At 43.9% G+C, this 18,768-nt stretch overlaps 1 protein-coding gene across 4 annotated transcripts in view; it reads left to right on the forward strand.

The window, feature by feature from the left end:
* The window catches only part of EVA1A (eva-1 homolog A, regulator of programmed cell death), a 718,938-nt gene that overhangs the window by 549,703 nt on the left and 150,467 nt on the right, over positions 1-18,768 (forward strand). For 3 of the 4 annotated variants that reach the window (XM_069236051.1, XM_069236050.1, XM_069236048.1), the window contains exons 6-7: positions 10,014-10,178; positions 15,716-15,889. In XM_069236051.1, coding sequence (XP_069092152.1) covers positions 10,014-10,178; positions 15,716-15,889 — 339 coding nt within the window. The remainder of the gene's footprint in view (positions 1-10,013; positions 10,179-15,715; positions 15,890-18,768) is intronic. The other variant, XM_069236049.1, reaches the window with a different exon arrangement.

Genomic DNA, 18,768 nt, shown 5'->3' on the forward strand with positions numbered 1-18,768 from the left:
GGAGGGCCCCAAAGTAGACTCCAGGCGACCTATAACCCCCCAGGTATTAGAGAAATTGCTGGGTGCAGTTGCTGTAGTTTCTTCCTCCCCTTTTGAGACTGCCTTATTCACATCAGCTTTTTCAGTGGCCTTCTATGGGGCCTTCCGTATTGGGGAAATGTTAGGTACTTCCAAGAACGACCATGTAGGGGGTCTCCAATGGCCAGATGTAATAATCAATAATAACTCCGCCACCATACTACTGCGCAAATCAAAGACTGATCAATTAGGAAAAGGGGCGAGGATTGCTCTTCGGGCAGCACAGGGGTCTCTTATCTGTCCGGTTGCCAACCTGGACGCTTACCTAAAGGTGCGCCCTTTAGAAAAATCAACGGCGCTATTCATACACGCAAATGGGGACTGTTTGTCGCGCTACCAATTTACAGAGGTAATGAAAATATCATTAAAGGCAGCAGGCATAGAGCCTTTAGGTTACTCTCCTCACTCGTTCAGGATTGGCGCGGCTACGTTAGCTGCGGGGGCAGGCTTGCCCATCTCTGAAGTCAAGGCCATTGGCAGATGGTCATCTAACTGTTATAAGCGTTACGTTAGGCCAGAGCTGGTCTAATTTGGATTGTTTGTGTATCTTAACATGCTGTATCATTCCTCACACAATTTTCCCTTTATTGCAGTAGATGGCTCCGCGTGTGGTTTGGGTACTGGGGCATTCATTCGTTCGTCGGGCGGCGTACCGGTTGCAGCAGCTCCGTAAACCGAATCCGGCGACAAACTTAGACGTGGCCTTCAGGTGGTGCGGGGTTGGCGGCAAAGGAATTAAACAGCTACAGCAGCTGGTTGATTTGGCTCGCGGATGTGCAGGGCTCCAATCCCCGGACATCATCATCATTCACCTTGGGGGCAATGACCTGGTACATCTGGGGCGAAAAGCCCTCAGAGAGGCAATATTCCTAGAAATAACAAAGCTTGCTAAACAATTTCCTAATGCAGCCATCGCCTGGTCTCACATGGTGCCACGGAAAAGATGGGGCCCAGGAATCAAACCAAGAACAATCAATGTGTCAGTTAGGCGGCTTAACGCGGAGATGTCAAAGCTTTGCCCTGGTCCAGGCCGTTTGTGGAACATCCCACATAGACAATTGAAAGGACCTGAAATGTTCCATAGGGATTTGGTTCATTTATCTGATGCAGGTACTGACCAATTCATGGCAGACATGTGGTTTTTCGCTAAGTGTTTGTTTTCTGGTGGGGAGGGCGTAGGACCCTGGGGCCCTGGTCGCCCTCGTGGCGCAGAAAGAGAGAATAAAGTAACCGGAAGCAACAGAGGGGACCCCAAGGGTGGGGCCCCGGTATAACAACAGAGATAGGATCCTGAAGTCCTGGACCAACCTGCGGATGGACACACCTGTTTGGGGGTAGGGAGCCCAGATCACTGGGGTGGTCACGGGGCTCATGCCCTGGGCCGCCCTGGTACACCCCTTGGTTGAGTGGTGTTTGGAGAGGGGGCGGAACCCTGAACAAGGGGTCAAGGAACAGAGGAAGCAGGGATACCGCCCCCCCTAAGGATACAGGTGACGATCAGTCCCTGTGTGGTCCAAAGGAGATTCAGGACAGGAAGGGATCCTGTCAAAATCTATGGTTACAAAGTAGCGTCTATAACAGTTTATATATATTAAAGTTTGCAGTGAAATGTTTTTAGTTGAGTAAAGTGCATATGATGACTTCCATAAATTGTGTTTATGAATGTTTATAAAAGTATATTTGAAAATAAATACTTCTTCCAACAAACAAAACTGTCTTGTCGGTTGGTGTATGACCGGTGTTGGGGTGAGGCCCCTATGGCGGCCTCCGAGTCCTGTGTGGCTGAGGGCTGAGCACGTCCTTACCCGGAAATACTAGACTTTTGGGGACAGGAAGGCGTCAGTGTGAAGGCGGTCTTGATGTATATACATAGCCCAGCAGCAGCTGTCAGTCAGGGGAGGTAGAAGGAGGGTTATTTGAGTGTAAAAACGGTTCTGTTGTATAATTAGTACAATTCAGAGGTCATAGAGTGGCCATACAGTCGTAATAATAATGCTCTTAGTTGAATTATATAAAAAATAGTAATAACTTTAAGTGTGGCATTATGTAAACTGGAACTGTCTGTAGCTACCGAGGCATTCGGTGGCAGCCTATTAAACTAGGATAGGAGGCAAATCGGGTGTGATGTCACGGATCTCAGAGGGACTGGATCCAACGTGACGTGATATTATAAAGTAAGTAGTAGATACCTGATTCCATTTTGACTATTTACAGCTTTTGTTCTGTGGCTGGCTGAACTTAAATCATGAAGCTCACTTTGGCCGTAGGCAGGGCCATTGAAATTATGCGGCAGGAGAGGGCCAAATTAAGCGACAGGATTGAGCAAACCATGCGCTAAGAAAAGCCAATTTATGCGGCATAATGCAGCACATTTTGCAATAGTACTACTTCATAATGTAATCATTTGTAAATTTGGTAACACTTTCTGAGCATTGGTTGCACCTCATTAGCTCCAGTTTACACCAAATATAGCTATAAGCGACAGAAAGGGGACCTGTCCCGCTTTGCAAAGGGGCTTTCACTGCACCCCAACTCCTGCCGCTGCATTTTTAGTACATTTTGAACTGTTAGAGCTAAAAACATTTTTATTTGTTAAAGTCTGCAGATTATGCGGCAGATGATGGATTGTGTGGCAAAAGCAGCAAATCTGTTATCGTGCGAAAATCACTGCAGCCACACAATCACATCTTTCCAGTGGCCCTAGCTGTTGGCCTTGTCTTGCAACATTATACCTACAACTTTAGTTAGGGATATTTTTGCTTTGATTGGTACTGGCCTCTCTGAGAAGCTTCCCAAGCACCTAAAACAACAACATTATCCTTTCCTGTTCGAAAAGAACATCAAACATTCCCCTTTTCTCAAGAATATAATACCATGTGTTGTTTTTTCCCTTTATTTGTTGGATCTAGGCTGCGTTTCGATTGGCCGCTGTTCTGTCACATAGACTTCATCCCCTTGCTGCTCAGAATAGGTTTCTGTGGGATTATTTGCTCTGCTTTATTGGCATGCCTTCAATTATGTATCATATACTTATTCAGGCTACTCTCATTTCCTTTCACTTGTACTGATGTTTTATTTGGATGTTGCTTTCTTCATTTATCACCCATACATAATATTTTTAAATCAGGCATGCGCTTGGTTTCAAAGGAAAAATACTGACAATTCTGTCCACAGCGGAGTTATTTTCAATGAGAATAATCTATTTTAGAAATATGACAGTAATTCTCCATTGGAACCTGTTACATTTTAGGGAACAAATGCATGTAATTTATCTTTTCCTCTACCAAACACACACAGAGTCGTGCACATTTTCCATTTTAATCTATTTAATTTCTGCAAAAGAAAAATAGGCTGTAAGAGAGATTTTCCCAAATGTAGACCCCCTGCGTCAACATTCAGGTAGAGCCAAGTACCCACCATTGGTGTATAGGTTTGTATCACTTAAAGACTGGGACAATGGAATTATGCGGCAATGGAGGGCCAAATTATGCAGTAAGAAAATTCAAACTATGTGGTATAGCATTACTTCACTGTATATCAAACAAAGTTGATGGAAGGATGCTTGCAATATGTTTGACCTCTGGCATTCGCTCAGGAAGCATTCCATCATTTTTTTGCACACCATACCTCCAATTAGACCCAGCTATATGCAAATCAGTCTTGACCCTGATCCAATACAAACAGTCCAGTCCAAACTGCAAGCCAGGTCCTCTCTGAATTGGAACACAAGCAACCAAAGACCAGTTTCGCCATGATTGGGGCTCTTCAGTCAGATGCAGCTTGTTTCCAGTGGCATTAACTACTATGGTCATTCACTTAAGCTCACTATATGGTCATTTTACACATTAACAATATCTGAGAAAAGGTTTCACCTCATTAGCACCAGTTTAACACTCAAATACAGCAATAACCAACAGAAGCTGATCAGTGATCCTTTGCAAAGAGTCTTGCACGTTATTAGTAACTTTTGATCTATTTGAGCTAGAAACATTTTTTTTTTATTAAAATCTGATGCTTTTGCAGCTGATGCTGAACTATGTGACAATCCTTAGCTATGCAGAAAACACTGTGGCTGCGAAAGTCACAGAACCAAGTGGCCCTACTTAAGAGCCCAGAATGCACATTGTATAATGCAAAATGTTTGTCTATTTTGTGCTAGGGCCGCTGCTTTTTTCCAGAGAAACATACCAACCATTATTCATGTTTTAAATTTCTCTAAATTCCCAGACATGAAACTTAAATAGAACTTTAAATAAAGCGACCTGTTTTCACTGTTAACCTGGCCTTTCTGCCTTTAATATTTATATTATTACCCAGGGGTCCCTAAGGCAGCTCTGGAACACACTGTAAAGTGAATGTGCACTGATAAGTGATACAAAAAATAAGGGCTTTCAGTGATTTTTTTTTCTTCTAAATTTTGTACTGACCAGACACAAAAATAGTACCCAAGATGGTAAAAATCTGACTAGAAGGTACCCAGTCTATGGAAGTAATGTATTAGCTTATGCTTGTTGCCTCATTTGCAAATGCGGGAATCTCCGTTCGTTCACATTCTGTTGTTATCGAAGAATGTGTACAGAGTGAAGGTATTGACAAAAAATGTGCTACTCTGAGCCCTGAAGTCCTCCTGCAGTAGGATGCTGTCTGGGACTCCACCCTTACATAGGGTGACCAGGCCCAGTTTCCTAAGCATCTCAACTTTTTAGTCCTTCTGTCTCAATACTACCTCACCGAGGGAAATCACCTCCTTCTTTGACTACTGATCCCAACCCACCAGGAATTTCTCGTCCCCCAACCTGCTGGTCTCAACCAAACCTCTATTGAAAAGTCCAGAGTCTAGGTCTCCCTTCAGTGGAACTCACTGCCTCCTGGGACCCGTGCTAGCCCCTCACCAAGTGAGTTTAAAACTACCCTGAAGTGCCACATAATGTCATGAAAACACAACTACTAAAGACGCACCTTTTCTGTTTGTTTTGATTTGCTGTCGATCCATTGCAAACATCATCATTGGACCCCCACCCCTCTCTGTTTTATGGTATCCATCCCACCTGCCCACCTAGCTAGGCGCAGCTGTTGTTCTAGTGTAGGACGTTTCTGTTACAAGTGTCTTGCTGGTCGTACAACTAAATGAGCAAATATGTATGTTTTGCATAAATTGACTGAGCGTATTCAGGTCATGCGTTTATTCTGCCATTAGTTGAAAAGAAAGGCAGTGCTTAATTTGTGCTTGTTTCCGGTGTTTTGAGGGCTGGTGCTTAGTCTTCTGCCTCAAGCATTTGCAGCGAGCAAAAGGCACGTTTGGGATAGACGGAGGAATAGAACATCGAAAAAGCGTCACAAAGGGAGAAAGCAGAAAGCTGCAAGTGTGAGTTGAAGGGGCAGGGAGTGGTTTTAAATGGATTAAAGAGGCCCGAGATGGCTTAGGGATTAAGCTGTTTCAGTATTCCGTGTTCGCACATTTCATTGCAGCAGCCGCGTGTTTAAGAGAAGGGCTTTGAGCACCGGTACCTTTTTAATTACAAATTAAGCACTGAAGAAAGGCCATCATGGCGCAGGGATGTTCCGGTGACGGACTACGGCACGTGCAAGGTCACTGAAGTCATGGGATAAAATGGCTGCCTTAGACCTGTTCAAGAACAGCTGACATAGATGTGCGGGGTCGGGGGTTGATGGATAAGGTTAGGCAAGACTTGGAAGCACTGGGAGGCTCAGAGTATTTCCCAGAAATTAAACATCCCTTCTTGGTGTGCGTCTTATGTGCGTGAGTCATTTGCCACGTCTTCTGAAATTCTGTACTTTTCTATTTAATATGTCTGCCTGAGGTTAGCCGTCTCCGGGCATTCTTCGGCATTTAGTTTCAAAATGACGAGTCGGAGCGAAATCTCTTAATGTGGGTAATTTTTCAAGCAGTTAAACGTATGATCTCATTTGAACTACAAAATATCTCATTTTAATTGTTCTTTTTCGGTGGCAAAACAACAGTATCATTGTGACTTGTGCAGAAAATTGAATGTTTGTAAATACAATTTACAAGCCTCTCATTCAATGAGGTGGTACAGGTTGAGTGCATGAGATCTGATAATATCGGTATAAAACCACAAACCTCAGTGCAAGTTTTACAAACCCTGCTCTGACAATAAGAAGTAATGGTTTAAAGGCAGACGTGGCTGGCGCTGGGGACATTCACTTTCAATGAGTTCGTCTCACATTTGTTGGCAAGCTGTGGGTATCCTGGCCTTATGGGTCAGAAAGTAGAACATATGTGTAAACAAGCATTTGCAATGCAATGGGTCTCGCATTTGCTCCAGTTAGAGCTATTAGCCTAACCGGACTTTTCTTGCCACATAAATTGAAAATGAAAAGTAATACAGTTTTACATAAGAGAGACGATTTAAAGCGCCACGCCATGAGCATGAGTGTGAAGAAGCACACAAAAGGAAACAGAAGTTAATTGCAGTCAAACATATCGGCCAAAGTGCAATTGTCCATGTAACAGGGTCGATGTCATGCAAATCGCTCACCTACAGCCCAGCGAGATTTCGCTGTGTAGGAAATAAAAATAAAAAGTAGCCCAGAAGCCATACGGAAAACATGGAGCCGCGTAGGTTTTCAGTAGTTTACCGGTGTTCTCGAGGAGGGCTAAGCACGACGTCTGCATGCCCTTCACAAATCAAATGAAGCGAATTTTAAAAGGCAAGCCCACGAACCAACGAAAGGATGCCTGTGACATGGGCGTGGTTAAAAAGCCAACAGAGAGATTACAACAGGGGCCAGAGCGCTTGAGTGCTCAACGCTAAAATGAAGCCTCTCTGAAAACAACACTCGCCTCCTTCCATGCAGTATTTTTAGGTCTGATATTGCCAAAGACCTTTTGATATCACTAAAATTATATACATAATATAGTTACTTATATGAGCGTTCAGCCAGACCTCTTCATCCACTGGTTTGTTGTTGTCATTAACATTCTTCTTCCGCCTCCTACATAAAACAAAAGTAATGAGTCAGTCCACTTAAGCCCTTGGCTAAGTTCACTGTGAACATTGACATTCTTTCCTTGCCAAGGAGCACATCCACACACAAAGTAGTTTGCTTCAGTGACAGGGACTGCACTGGAAATGTTTGTTTTTTGAGTCCCCAAATTTTTTTTGCTCTTCGCCAATGTTTTTTTCTTAGATTGATGAAGGCCCTGCAGCTTCCACAACAATAAAGTTTTTCAAATACCATGACAAAGCAAAACAAGCATCGACAAAGGCTGGAATTCAGCCCCACACCAATTCACTTGGTCAACCAATCTGCCTTTTATAAAATCTGCCTTTGCGTTTGTAGGTCTCACCTGCAAAAAGCTTTTAGCTATTGTCAAAAGACTAATTGGGTAAAACACCAATACTTTACATGGGGAATGGTTAACCTCATAGATTACCATTGGTTAGTTGAATTATAAATCTCGCTTGAATACTTCTTTTTCAATGATTTTCCATCCTCCTTTTATGTTTGTACCTTTCCTGGATCAAAATCCCATTACCAGTATTTTGATTTGATGACTTGTATTCGTCTAGTGCTTTCATTGACAGAACTACTTTTTCGTTTTGCTTTCAGCACTTTATGGGAGTGCATGTGTTTTCTTGCTCTCCCTCCCTCTCCCCGCTGTGCTGCTTCCCCCATCACAGTCCAGCTCCCCGCACTCTCCGTGTTGCTTTCTCATCTTCCATCTTCTCATTTGCTCATTTCACCACTTCTCATCCCGCTCAACTTATTATTATTCCCCTCAAACTCCTGTTTTGTTCCCGCCTCTTCGGGCCGCTGTCGGCTGTATTGATTTACACCCCCCACCACCATCACCTCAGTCCTCCATTTTCCCCCCATTTTTATTTTATTTTTATTTTTAGGAGGATCTTGCCGCTGCAAATTGCTACCACGCTGATGCTTAACTAAATGCGCTCTCAGGCAACTTTAATTTTCTTATCTACTGGTTCAAGATGGGCGTCCAGTATCTCGGAATAGCTGGAATGGTAAATACAAAAAAGGACACACCTGCCGCGTCATGAAATATGTGCAAGAATGCGTGGTCATGCATACATCATCCCGCTGGGGTCAAAAGGAAAAAAAAATCGCTGATGTGTCATGTTGTTTACATGCTTGGAGTCACATGTACATGCATACCTGGGGCTGAATTTTGGCTTTTTATGGCTAATGTTTTTTAGCATCAGCAACAAGGATATTCTTTTTGCCAAAGATGTTAAGCAAAGGCAGAGGTCGCCTAACGCCTTTCAACTGGGCTTTGCTAATTCTAGCTTTGTTTCCTTCTGTACACCACTTCTATATGTATTAAGGGTTTCTTAGAAGACATTCTAGTATTAAAATAATGACATGCGGTTTATTAAGTGCTGATTTTATAAGACTTAAGAGACAGAAAATTATTTTAATTAGCCCAGTTTCACAAAATGAGAAATAAAAGCAAATGTAATACCGATTTGTATTTTTATGTGCCCCTTTCTGTGAAAGCGACTGAATAAAGCGAACAAGGCAGAGTTATATAAAAGCAAACATATTTCCCCACACAAAAAACGTAATACGCTTATTGAGCCTCAAAAATAAAGTTGAAAAAAGTATGGGAACTTGTTTTTCAATCGGTGGTTGTTCAGCACATAGCTACTTTTGCGAGTTAGTGCCCCCACCCTGCAAAAAAGCAATAGGTGAATTAGGGTCAGTGTAACTAATGGGTGTACTGCTGGCACCTGAATTTAGAAAGTGTCTTAGCCATGCTTTGCGACTAATTTATCACGTTTTTCGTGTGCGTAAACCGCGCCTAAGACCTTTACATCCATTGCGCAGGATAGTGTTGCAGCGGGTGTAGGAAATAAGACTTGAAAAAGCTGACACTCTTTGTGTCAAAACTTTAGAAACATAATTGGGAATTACCTCTAATATCTTTATTTTGGAGTTTCTTTAACCATTACAGAATTGCAATGTTTTAGTTACAAATATTGGAATCCAGGGCAGAGCTCCTGAAGGCTTACCGTCTAGGCCCATTCACGGGCTGGGCGCTCCACGCCACTCTCAGAAAGATGGTGCTTTGCACAATCCTTCAAAATAAGCTACAATTGTTGTAAAGAAAATACTATTATTATGGGATTACTCCAGGGGCTCACGGGATAGACAGTGCGATGAAGTCACGAGAAATCAAGATGTGTTGTAATGTTAAGATTACCACCTCAGGATCACACCATAGCTTAAAAAGTCACACACACTGCCACGTTCTCAGATTCGCAGACTTCCCTGCAAGAACAGTGGCTTTTGGAAACTAGTTTCATTGTTCAGTTCATAGACACAACTACATTACAAGTGGGAAATACAAGAAACAGCTTCTGAAGTGAAGTCAGAGGTGATGTCTTCCTGTGTTTTTTCAGATTTTACCTAAAATATCGGCTACTTAACGTACCAGAATGAATGGATATCAAATGACTTGTCGTTATTTTCAGAGAACTATCACTCGGCCAATATTATGTTTCCTTGAGCTAATGGGCCTGCTGACGTCATCTTTCTGTAAGAGTACACACTAACTGGTTTAGACCTCTTTGGGCTCGTCTTGGCATTTCATCTTCCAGAGGTCGAGAACAAGTGCGCTAAAACAGAAAGTCACAACTGACTCATTACACACGTTGAATTTCACTGACTGTCAAAGGGAGCACGGTCCTTGGTAAGCTGCCTTGTCAGTGGATGTGCAAAGATCTTTGTCACCGGTGTGGCCTACTCTGATAATTGTAACACTTAGTTTGGCACCTTAGTACTCGATAAGGAGCTATAATATTCCAGCCTTTGTTCGAGTTTGTTGTTGAACATAAAACATTAACCCACAGTTTATTCCCTGGTTCAGGTCTGCACTCAGTGACCCTCCACCTCCTAATGTTTCCATCTTCACGCTCCTTCTCTTTCAGTGCCTAAGAAACTCCTACATGAATCCCAGCCAAGGCCAACAAACTACCAGGGACTCCAGAGACCACATTTCCCACAGCTGCCGCGAGCCTATGATCCCAACGTGATAGGCGATGGTGCTTTCTTCCCCGACGTCTCTCATTTCATAACACAGCACAGCCAACCAGGTATTGTAGCCACAACTCGAGGTTTTACAATTGTTTCTGGATTATTTTTCATTGTTGGACCTCAGTTGCGTAACCCTTGTTAATCGCGGCTTGCACTAGGTCGAAACTGATGCATGGAGCATTTCTAGGTATTGGTACCACAGCGAGGCTGTCAAACAGACCTATTGCTAGTAGTATACAGAGTGGGCTTTCCCTCCATACTTTTCAACCATTGGCTTTCTTCATGCGGGTCCTTCAGCCTCTGCCTTGATACTGTGTCAGTTGCATCCTGACTTACCTAATAGAGTATTGATCTGTTACTTAATGCTGTTGGCTTTATGGGTTTATCCTTCCACTTCTGCACAAGTGCTTCAGTTGAACTACATGAGGGACTACTTGACAACTGTATCTCTCTCCCTTCCCTTCTGCTGGCTCCCTCCCATGTGTGTTATTGATAAATGTGTTAGCACCTTACACAAGACCTATTAGCATTGCCACTGCTTGTTGGTGGATGGCTTCTTCCCGCACTAAGGCTGGTAGTTATTAGCCCATGCTAGTTGTTGAGAGGATGAAGTGGCTGAGTACATTAAAGAGCAGGGACTCTGTTTAATGACAATGGTCTGTACAAGAGTCTTTAATTCAGCTCTGCAGTGCAGGCCTATCTCACTGAAAACCCTTCATCTCCTATCCAGGACTTAAGTTCGTTCTTGTTTACTTGAAGACAAAATGTGCGTTTCTAAGGGTTGTCTTGGTGAAACGAGTAGATGTGTACGCACTGCTGTGGCAACGGGGGTGGTCTACATGGCTGCTTGTGACATGGATTTTTGTTGCCATTCTGTAAATTCCTGATTGGGATAGTTAATGAAGGCTTGGTCGTGTTACAGATAAACACAGATCTCCTGCACGTCCTGTCTGATCCAAGTTTTTCTATGAGTATTTTTGCACTTTATTTTATAGCACCTGTACTGCTTACATCAAACACTCGAACGACTGAGGGGGAACACGGATGGCCACATGAACCACAACGACAGGGAGAAAAAGGCTCTGCAGCCCAGCTTGTGGTTGCTGCTTGGGGGGGGGGGGGGGGATTTTCATCATGTTTGTGGAGGAGATGCGAAGAGGCCGGTCTCGATCTCTGGTGGAAGATTGTTCTAGAGCTTGAAAAAAAATGGATCGGTCACCTCTCCCTGTTTACCTGGAGTTATGAATTCTTAGGCAGTTGTGCTTCTCCAAACCTTTTGGTTGGCCACGGCATATCTTGAAATATTGTCACAGAAGCTGGTGAGGGCATTTTTTCAGGCATTTGTGAATTAAGCAAATACATCAGGGTTGACCCTACCACTTATTGGGAGTCAGCTGGGTTTGGCGAGAATTGGATGACGTAGTCTGCTTTTTTAATAAGGGTGGATAGCACATTGACTATTAGTTTAACTTTTTGGGAGTTTGTCCAGTTACATACTCTGAGACACCAGGTGCATTGGCTTAGTTCACGTTGGCACCAGTGAACCCACCAGTGACAAGCAACATGGAGGACTAGCTTAATGTTGAGTAAAGCCTCCTTTCTTTTGGCAATGCACTTACCTGTGTGGCCGTCTGCATGTCACCTCATTGGTGAAACACTACCTTTTTCACTTGGTTAGAAGAACAAAGGGAGGGGAAATGACAATGCAAGGTAGAGATCTTGTGGTCAACGACTGAGATCATTCAGTTGTGCTTGGGGCATCCAACGAGTATTATTCTCAAGTCCTCCATTTAAACTGTTTGCTTGTTCAGTCAGGCCTATCTAAAGTAATCCGTGTCCAATTTTCATTTCTGTCGTCTGTCCTCTTAGGCTGGAGACAAAGCTAAGTTGCAGGGGGTAGGAATATTCCCAGACACTCTCCTGGTCACATCCCTTATGCATCATCTGACAGTACTGGTACCAGTCTACCAGGGAGTGGTAGACAGCATTAGCTCACCTGTCACCTGTTTTCTATGTATGCTGTGACTGCTGATACTTTTACTGTTAATAACTGGAATGAATTATGTTAATGTGCATATTTTGCAAGGAAGAGGCCACTCGTGTCTCCCTACCTGTAAAGATGCAGTAGGGGGAATTGCTGAATTAATGTACTCTTCATTTCATAATTGTTATATCTGAAACTTTGTGTGCCACCTCACACGACAGACAATGCTAGATCTAATGCCGTGTATGTTTTCCCTAATACTTCTGCTGAATTCACTGTGTCATTATTTTGACCCTTTCACTGCCATTATATTAACCCTTTCACTGCTGGTGTGTTCCTGCACGTACATGCCTGAGTTCCTTTTTAAAAACATCAGTGTTAGGTTGTTCAAATCCATGTACCTCTTAGGGCTCTTTGTGCCCCTCATGCAAACTATATGTCTTTTTGGCACATTCACCATTATCTATTGGTGCAGACCCTTCATCGATATAGCTTGGCAGCCTGAAGATATAAGGAATAATGAGGATACGTTTTGATTTTTTAACAAATTGTCTCAGTTTTTTGTTAGAATGTTATAAACCTTAACCCCAGAACACTAGCCAGGGAAATGGTGGCCTAAGCGCCTAGAGTGTGGCAGTACTAAATATATGTGGCTTTTCCTAGTCGGCACAATCAATTACGATATATAAGCGCACATCACTAAATTGAAGCAGAAACACCACTTATGGTGCACTGTTCAATTAATGGCAGATATCGAAATTAGGACTATGTGCAAAGTATTTTATATATATATATATACACATACACAATAGTGTACTGCGTAAGGAATCTAGTGATGGAATCAGCCCTCCCTTGCAGTGTACCACATGTATAGGGACACACAGTTCTGTGCCCCAGCAAAGAATCAGACATTGTTTGGATTTTTCTCAGGGTTAAAAAAAGAAACGATTCATGCAATGTCTGTCTCAGGTCTGGGGCACAAACACACAATTCTCTGCTCCAACAAAGAGCCATAGGAATCTGGCTCCTTCCTGAGGCACAGAATTTTGTGTCTGCGTCCCAGAAAAGACGACGAATACTCTGCTTTGTGTTTTTTTTTATATTCTTTGAAAAAGTTCCAAACGCTGTCTGACTTTTTGCTGGCGCGTAGGCACACAGGTTCTTTCGACAGTGCTTCTCCCAGATAGGAAAGCATTGCGACAGCCGCAAGAAACTGTCTGCCTACAGCCTAAGAAGGAACCAGGCGCTGTTTGCATTTTCCTTCGGCTAAGAAAACCAGCATTATCAATGCAACGGGTCTCGCATTAGCTTGAGTTAGAGCTATTAGCGTTAAGAAAAAAAATGCAGTGTGATCGCGCCATGTAAAATGCAGCGCGATCGCGCAGCGTGGAAAATAAACAGATAAAGTAGTCCGGACACCATGCTGAAAACTCGAGCTTCGTATGTTTTTAGTAGTTTACTGGTGCTGTGTACATGGGCTAAACACTGGAAAAGGCATGACGTATGCATGTCTTTCACAAATGAAAGCAAGCAGATTTTAAAAGGCAAGCCCACAAACCAATGTAAGTGACTGACGTGGCATGGGCGTGGTTGGAAGCCCAAAGAGAGATTACAGAATGGGACTGAGCACTTTGCGCTCGCCCATAAAAACCAAAACCGCTTTTACCTCTGTACTGCATGCCCGTGCTGGCAGCCCTGTACTACTGCACATGGCTTCTTCATTGACAAAGGTGAACCTGCACACTTGGGCAGTTGTCTGTGCACAGAAAGTGCAAAATTAATGTGCTGTGCAGCTTAGCCTAGACTCCGACAGGCAACGCTGTTTTGGTGCTGCAATTTAACTGTATTGTGGAATTTTCTTCACCCTAAGCTGAAGGCTGGCACATGGCATGCCAGAAGTGATGCCAAGCATTACTCGATGTTCCAGTTTGAGCCAGGCACGCACAGCATCAGTCCTCTGAGCCATGAAGGACAAAATGCTTGTTGTGCTGACTACTCTGCGTTGATTGTACATAATCACTTCAGTGATGCACTGAAAATTGTACTCTGACCGTGGCTGCCACCATCCAATATGATGCTCCTTTAATCTGTTAGCAACAGAACCAATACAGTGTCAACAGACCACTTTGACTCCAGCCAATAAAATCCCAGATCAGGTAAGGGTACCAAGGCTGAAAGTGGTAAGGGCAGTGCTCATCCTCGAGATACGGCTATACACATGTAGGTAACAACATAGCAATGTATTTTGCGGCATGTGAAGTGTCAGCATAAGACAAAGCTGTGCTACCAGTTGCAGTATACACACTGACGGGTCTCTCTGGGTCTCTGGTAGTGATCCCCTTCTAGGCTGCAGTCTTCGACGAACAACATCAAATCATTAACCAGCACCCACTCCCCTGCCCAGGGAAACCTGTGTTCTGGAAAAACTCAATGACAGCTTACTCTGAAAGGAGCAATGAGCCTGGGCCCACCCTGTTATTAATACAGAGCTGGGGCATGGCCTTTCCATAGCAGCGCCATAGAATCTGGGTGAAGCAGTGCGCACGTGTAGGCCCGAGTCTGCCCCGGGCTGTCTGAACCACTCCGGCCTGTGTTTGCTACAAAGCACTTCAGAATGACGCTGATAGCGCCTCTTTGATTTTCCCCAACACAGATTACATGTTTGCTTTACAGCTACTAATTTAACTTGGTGGGTGTGTTCAGTGTGTAAAAAAGCAGGAGGGCGACAGAGAAGATGAGAGGACAGTGGGGGGAGAAAGCACTGAGCAGGTAGGAGCTGCTAAGGAGGCGAGCGATGGAGAGGGGGAGGGAGGCGAAGAGGAGGGGTGGCAAGAGAGGGAAAGAACAGGAAAGCGAGCGAGGGGAAAAGAAAAGGACTCGTACAAGAAGGGGGCAGAAGGCTGGAGAGGGACACGAGGAGAAGGAGCTGACCAGTGCAGTCGGTTAAACCGGAGGGAGGAGGCGGCGGGAATCGAGGGAGCATCTGTGCCACCCAGAGGGGCAGGGTTGCTGTGCGGGAGGACGGTGATTTAGATGGAGTAAGGTGAGTGTGATGGAGAGATGCAGGGCACCTGGGTAGAGAGAAAGCTGCGGATAGTGGTAGGGTAAGAGACGAGTAGAAGTAGAAAGGCAGGTAGTGAGCCAGGGCAAAGCTTCCTTTGGAGCAGCAGGTGCAGTGGCACCGGGGCCCATTCAACCCTACTTATTGCTATCTTTTACAATTCAGACACTAGCTAGTTGGCGGCCCATTTCCTTCCTTGCACTAGGGCCCATGACACACTAGCTGGTAATTGTAGAGAGCTGGAAAGGGATTTGGGTGTGAGCGGCGAGAGACCAGAAAGAACGGGAAACAGCACAGAGAATAGAAGTACAAGAGAGATATGGGGAGGGAGAGAAATAAAGAGAGAGGCGGGTACAGAAAGAGAGAAAGTTGTTTATCATTGCACGATGTTGGCTCACAAGTATTTCACCATAAGCCCTGTCCTGCCTCACTCAAAGAGCCGGCAGATCTCGAGCCACCCATGTCCAATCTCCTTAGGAGACTTGAAGGACTAGTCTGAAGGACACGACCGACTTGGACTTTAATCAGCCTCTTTCCTTTCCACCGCACAGCAGAGAAGAAGAAAGGGAGGTCGGCAACCTTTTACCCGATAGAGCGCCCGCTGCTGCCAACTCTGAATGAGACGCCAAGGATGGGCTTCAACACCAGCACTGACCCCGTGGGAAGAGTCAGCACGGAAATGGCGTTGATCAGCAATCTCCTGGCGGCGTACTCCTTCATCTCAGGTAGGTGCAGCCCCTAGCGCGCATGCGCGTGACCTCCATGGTTGCCTAGGCCTTACTCTACGCCATGGCTGACATCTTCCTTATGCGCACACCCAGGACCCGGAGCGTCTCTGCGCGAGGAGGCTTGCAGCCCATATCCGCTCTGCTTTGGCTAGCCGCGCTGTTGCAGTTCAGTGAGTTTCTACAATTTCCCAGAAGGCATTCGTAGGCCCTCAACATGCGCATTTATCAAAGTAAAGCTGTATTGAATTACCAAGCCTCTCTTCCCTGAATATTCTGTTTGCCTTACCTGTTCAGAACAGGCTGTTATTATGGAGCAATGGAAGTGGCGGATATTGTTTGTACCAGTGCTTTAAATGTGCAGGTACTATCCGGTACTGATTACCTGCACTTTTTTAATATGAAGGGGCGAGTACCTGCACTTCTCAGCGCTGTTGCAATACATTATAGTGTATGCGTACCAACACTTCTCAGGAGCAAGCAGCTACTCTAAATAGAGAGTACCTGTACTTCTATATTTCCATTTCATGCACTGATTTGTATCCTACTTACTCAGGGCTGCCAAGTTTCCAGTCTGCTTAGATATGACGTTGACAGTGCGCTCATGTGTGACATTTCCCAGACTCGTGTGTGACACTATGAGTGACACTTTATTGCAAACACGAGTCATTGACCCAAGCAGAGAAATTTCGTTCATGAGTAGTACAGCCCTGCAAAGTTCACAGATCCTTGTGTGACTAGCTTCTCCTGTCCACGTTTTTCTTTGCATTCTGGGCTTTTAGGCTGATTTGTGTCCTTATAAACCCAGGGCTACAAGTTCCAGAATGCAAAGAAGAACCTAGACTGAATGGACCTGGAAACTGAAACTTGGCAGCAGGAATTTCCTTCACAAGTATAACCACTGCTTCCTAGCAGTGGACTTGCCTTAACATCAGCAGGAATTATCACAGCAGCACAAATTGACTTTATTGTTGCCTCTCACATCAGTGGGAACTCCACTGCCAGGAGCAATTCCCTGATGGTCACCCGCCATCATCACTTACCTAGTAAAATATTAGGCACAGCCCCACCTCCCGAAGGTCTCTAGAACGTGTGCTGCTATGGTGTCACTGACTAACTCATACACTGGAGGTAGATCATATATTGGAAATCTAAATAAATTCAAATAATCCATGCTGTGGTATGTTTGTGCTTTGGAAGGTCCCAACATAAAAAAAAAAAACATACTTAAATGGACACAAAGAAGGAGAAGGAACACAAGTCCCTAATGAGATCCACAAGACATTTACTAGGCCTTTATATGGAAACTTTACGTTGTTCAAGGGTAACCCGTTTATCCAATTCATGCTCATCTATCGCATTCTGGTATTTGTAGTCTTGTATCTAAAATGGCAAAAACAAAACTACAGTATCAAAGTGCACATAAAAAAGACAGACTCACACCTGACATGAGACAACATGAGCTCTTTACAAAGGAAGGCTTTAATGAAAGTGCTTGTTCATATCACTGATGCTGTTTGTATGAAGGTGAAACAATTTGCTTTGTTTATTGCGCCTGATTTTCTAAAATATCAAATAATAAAAGCTGACCATGTGTATACACGCTTGCCAGTTCTGTTCTTTTAACTTCATAGTCATGACATCTATTTATTCCAGGAATGTTATGCTATTTATTTTACTTTCCTTCTGACGAATGTCCATTTATCCAAAATTTGCGACTATAATCTCTGTTTTTCCGCCTATATAGCTGTGGTTTTCAAAAATGCAATGGCAGATTGAAACGCAAAGTCAGTCCACAGTGGCTAACAAATTTTCTGTTGTTGCCTTTGATTGCCTGACGTTCCATTCACTATTAAATGTGAATATATTTTGAATAAACATGTTAACAATGTTTAGCTGCGAAGATGTCCTTTATCATGTACCTCCTGCCAGTACTTACTTTAAAATCCCGTTCTAACATTAAGATCTACAAGTCTTAGAGATCTTCACTGGCTTAGCAGACTGATCTAATTTAAGACCTGGTAATTCGCCTCTAGGGCTTTCTCTAATACTGGCCCAGGCCAATCTGATCATCTCCTATATTTCCTCAAGAACCCTTTGGTCATCTGACTCTCTGTTGGCCATGGTGCCTCGAATTTACAAAGTGAGGGAAAGAGGGCGCTCGTTTAAATACCTAGCCCCCCAAACGATGGAACAACCTGTCTCTTCGCTGCAGAAGAACCCCTCCAAAGCAATTTGTAGAAATATCTGAAAACATGGCTTTTTTAATGTTCCCACCCATTTCAAATTAGGTATTCCACCAGACAGAATCCTGGGACTCTTTGTTCAAAGTAGCCATGCACACTGTAAGTGAAATAAATATAAACATACACATACGCACATTATGACGGTGCACTGTCCGTTGTGTGTGCATTCCACGGTGTAGGAGTAGGTAAAATGCACATTTTGCCTATTTTTTGTTTTCCGCACAGAATACGTGTTCAATGTAAAGAACTAACTTACCATACATCCCTAAAATGTTGTTGGGATACTTTTCCATAGTTATTGCATGGCGTATGGCTCCTTGATGTAGGCTTAAATTTAGAGGCCCAAACTGGGAAAAAGCAATGCCAATTAAGGTCAGGACGTTGTGGGTGTCAGCCACAGTGTCAATGAAACCTCCCATTGCACTCCACTGCCCCACCCCTAATCCACATCACAACTGCAGAAACTCCAACTGCCTGGCAGACTTTCACCAAATGCCATTTGAAGTTCCAGAATACCAGTGATCGTGGTTTCTGTGAATCGGGACATGCAATTTGCACATGCACTTTTCAGTCCAGTTTTCTGACTGCATCTAGTGCACTTCTGCAGTCTTCCAAACATTAAGAAGATATACG

This window comes from Pleurodeles waltl, chromosome 5, assembly GCF_031143425.1.
Source record: "Pleurodeles waltl isolate 20211129_DDA chromosome 5, aPleWal1.hap1.20221129, whole genome shotgun sequence".
NCBI classification, from domain to species: Eukaryota; Metazoa; Chordata; class Amphibia; order Caudata; family Salamandridae; genus Pleurodeles; species Pleurodeles waltl.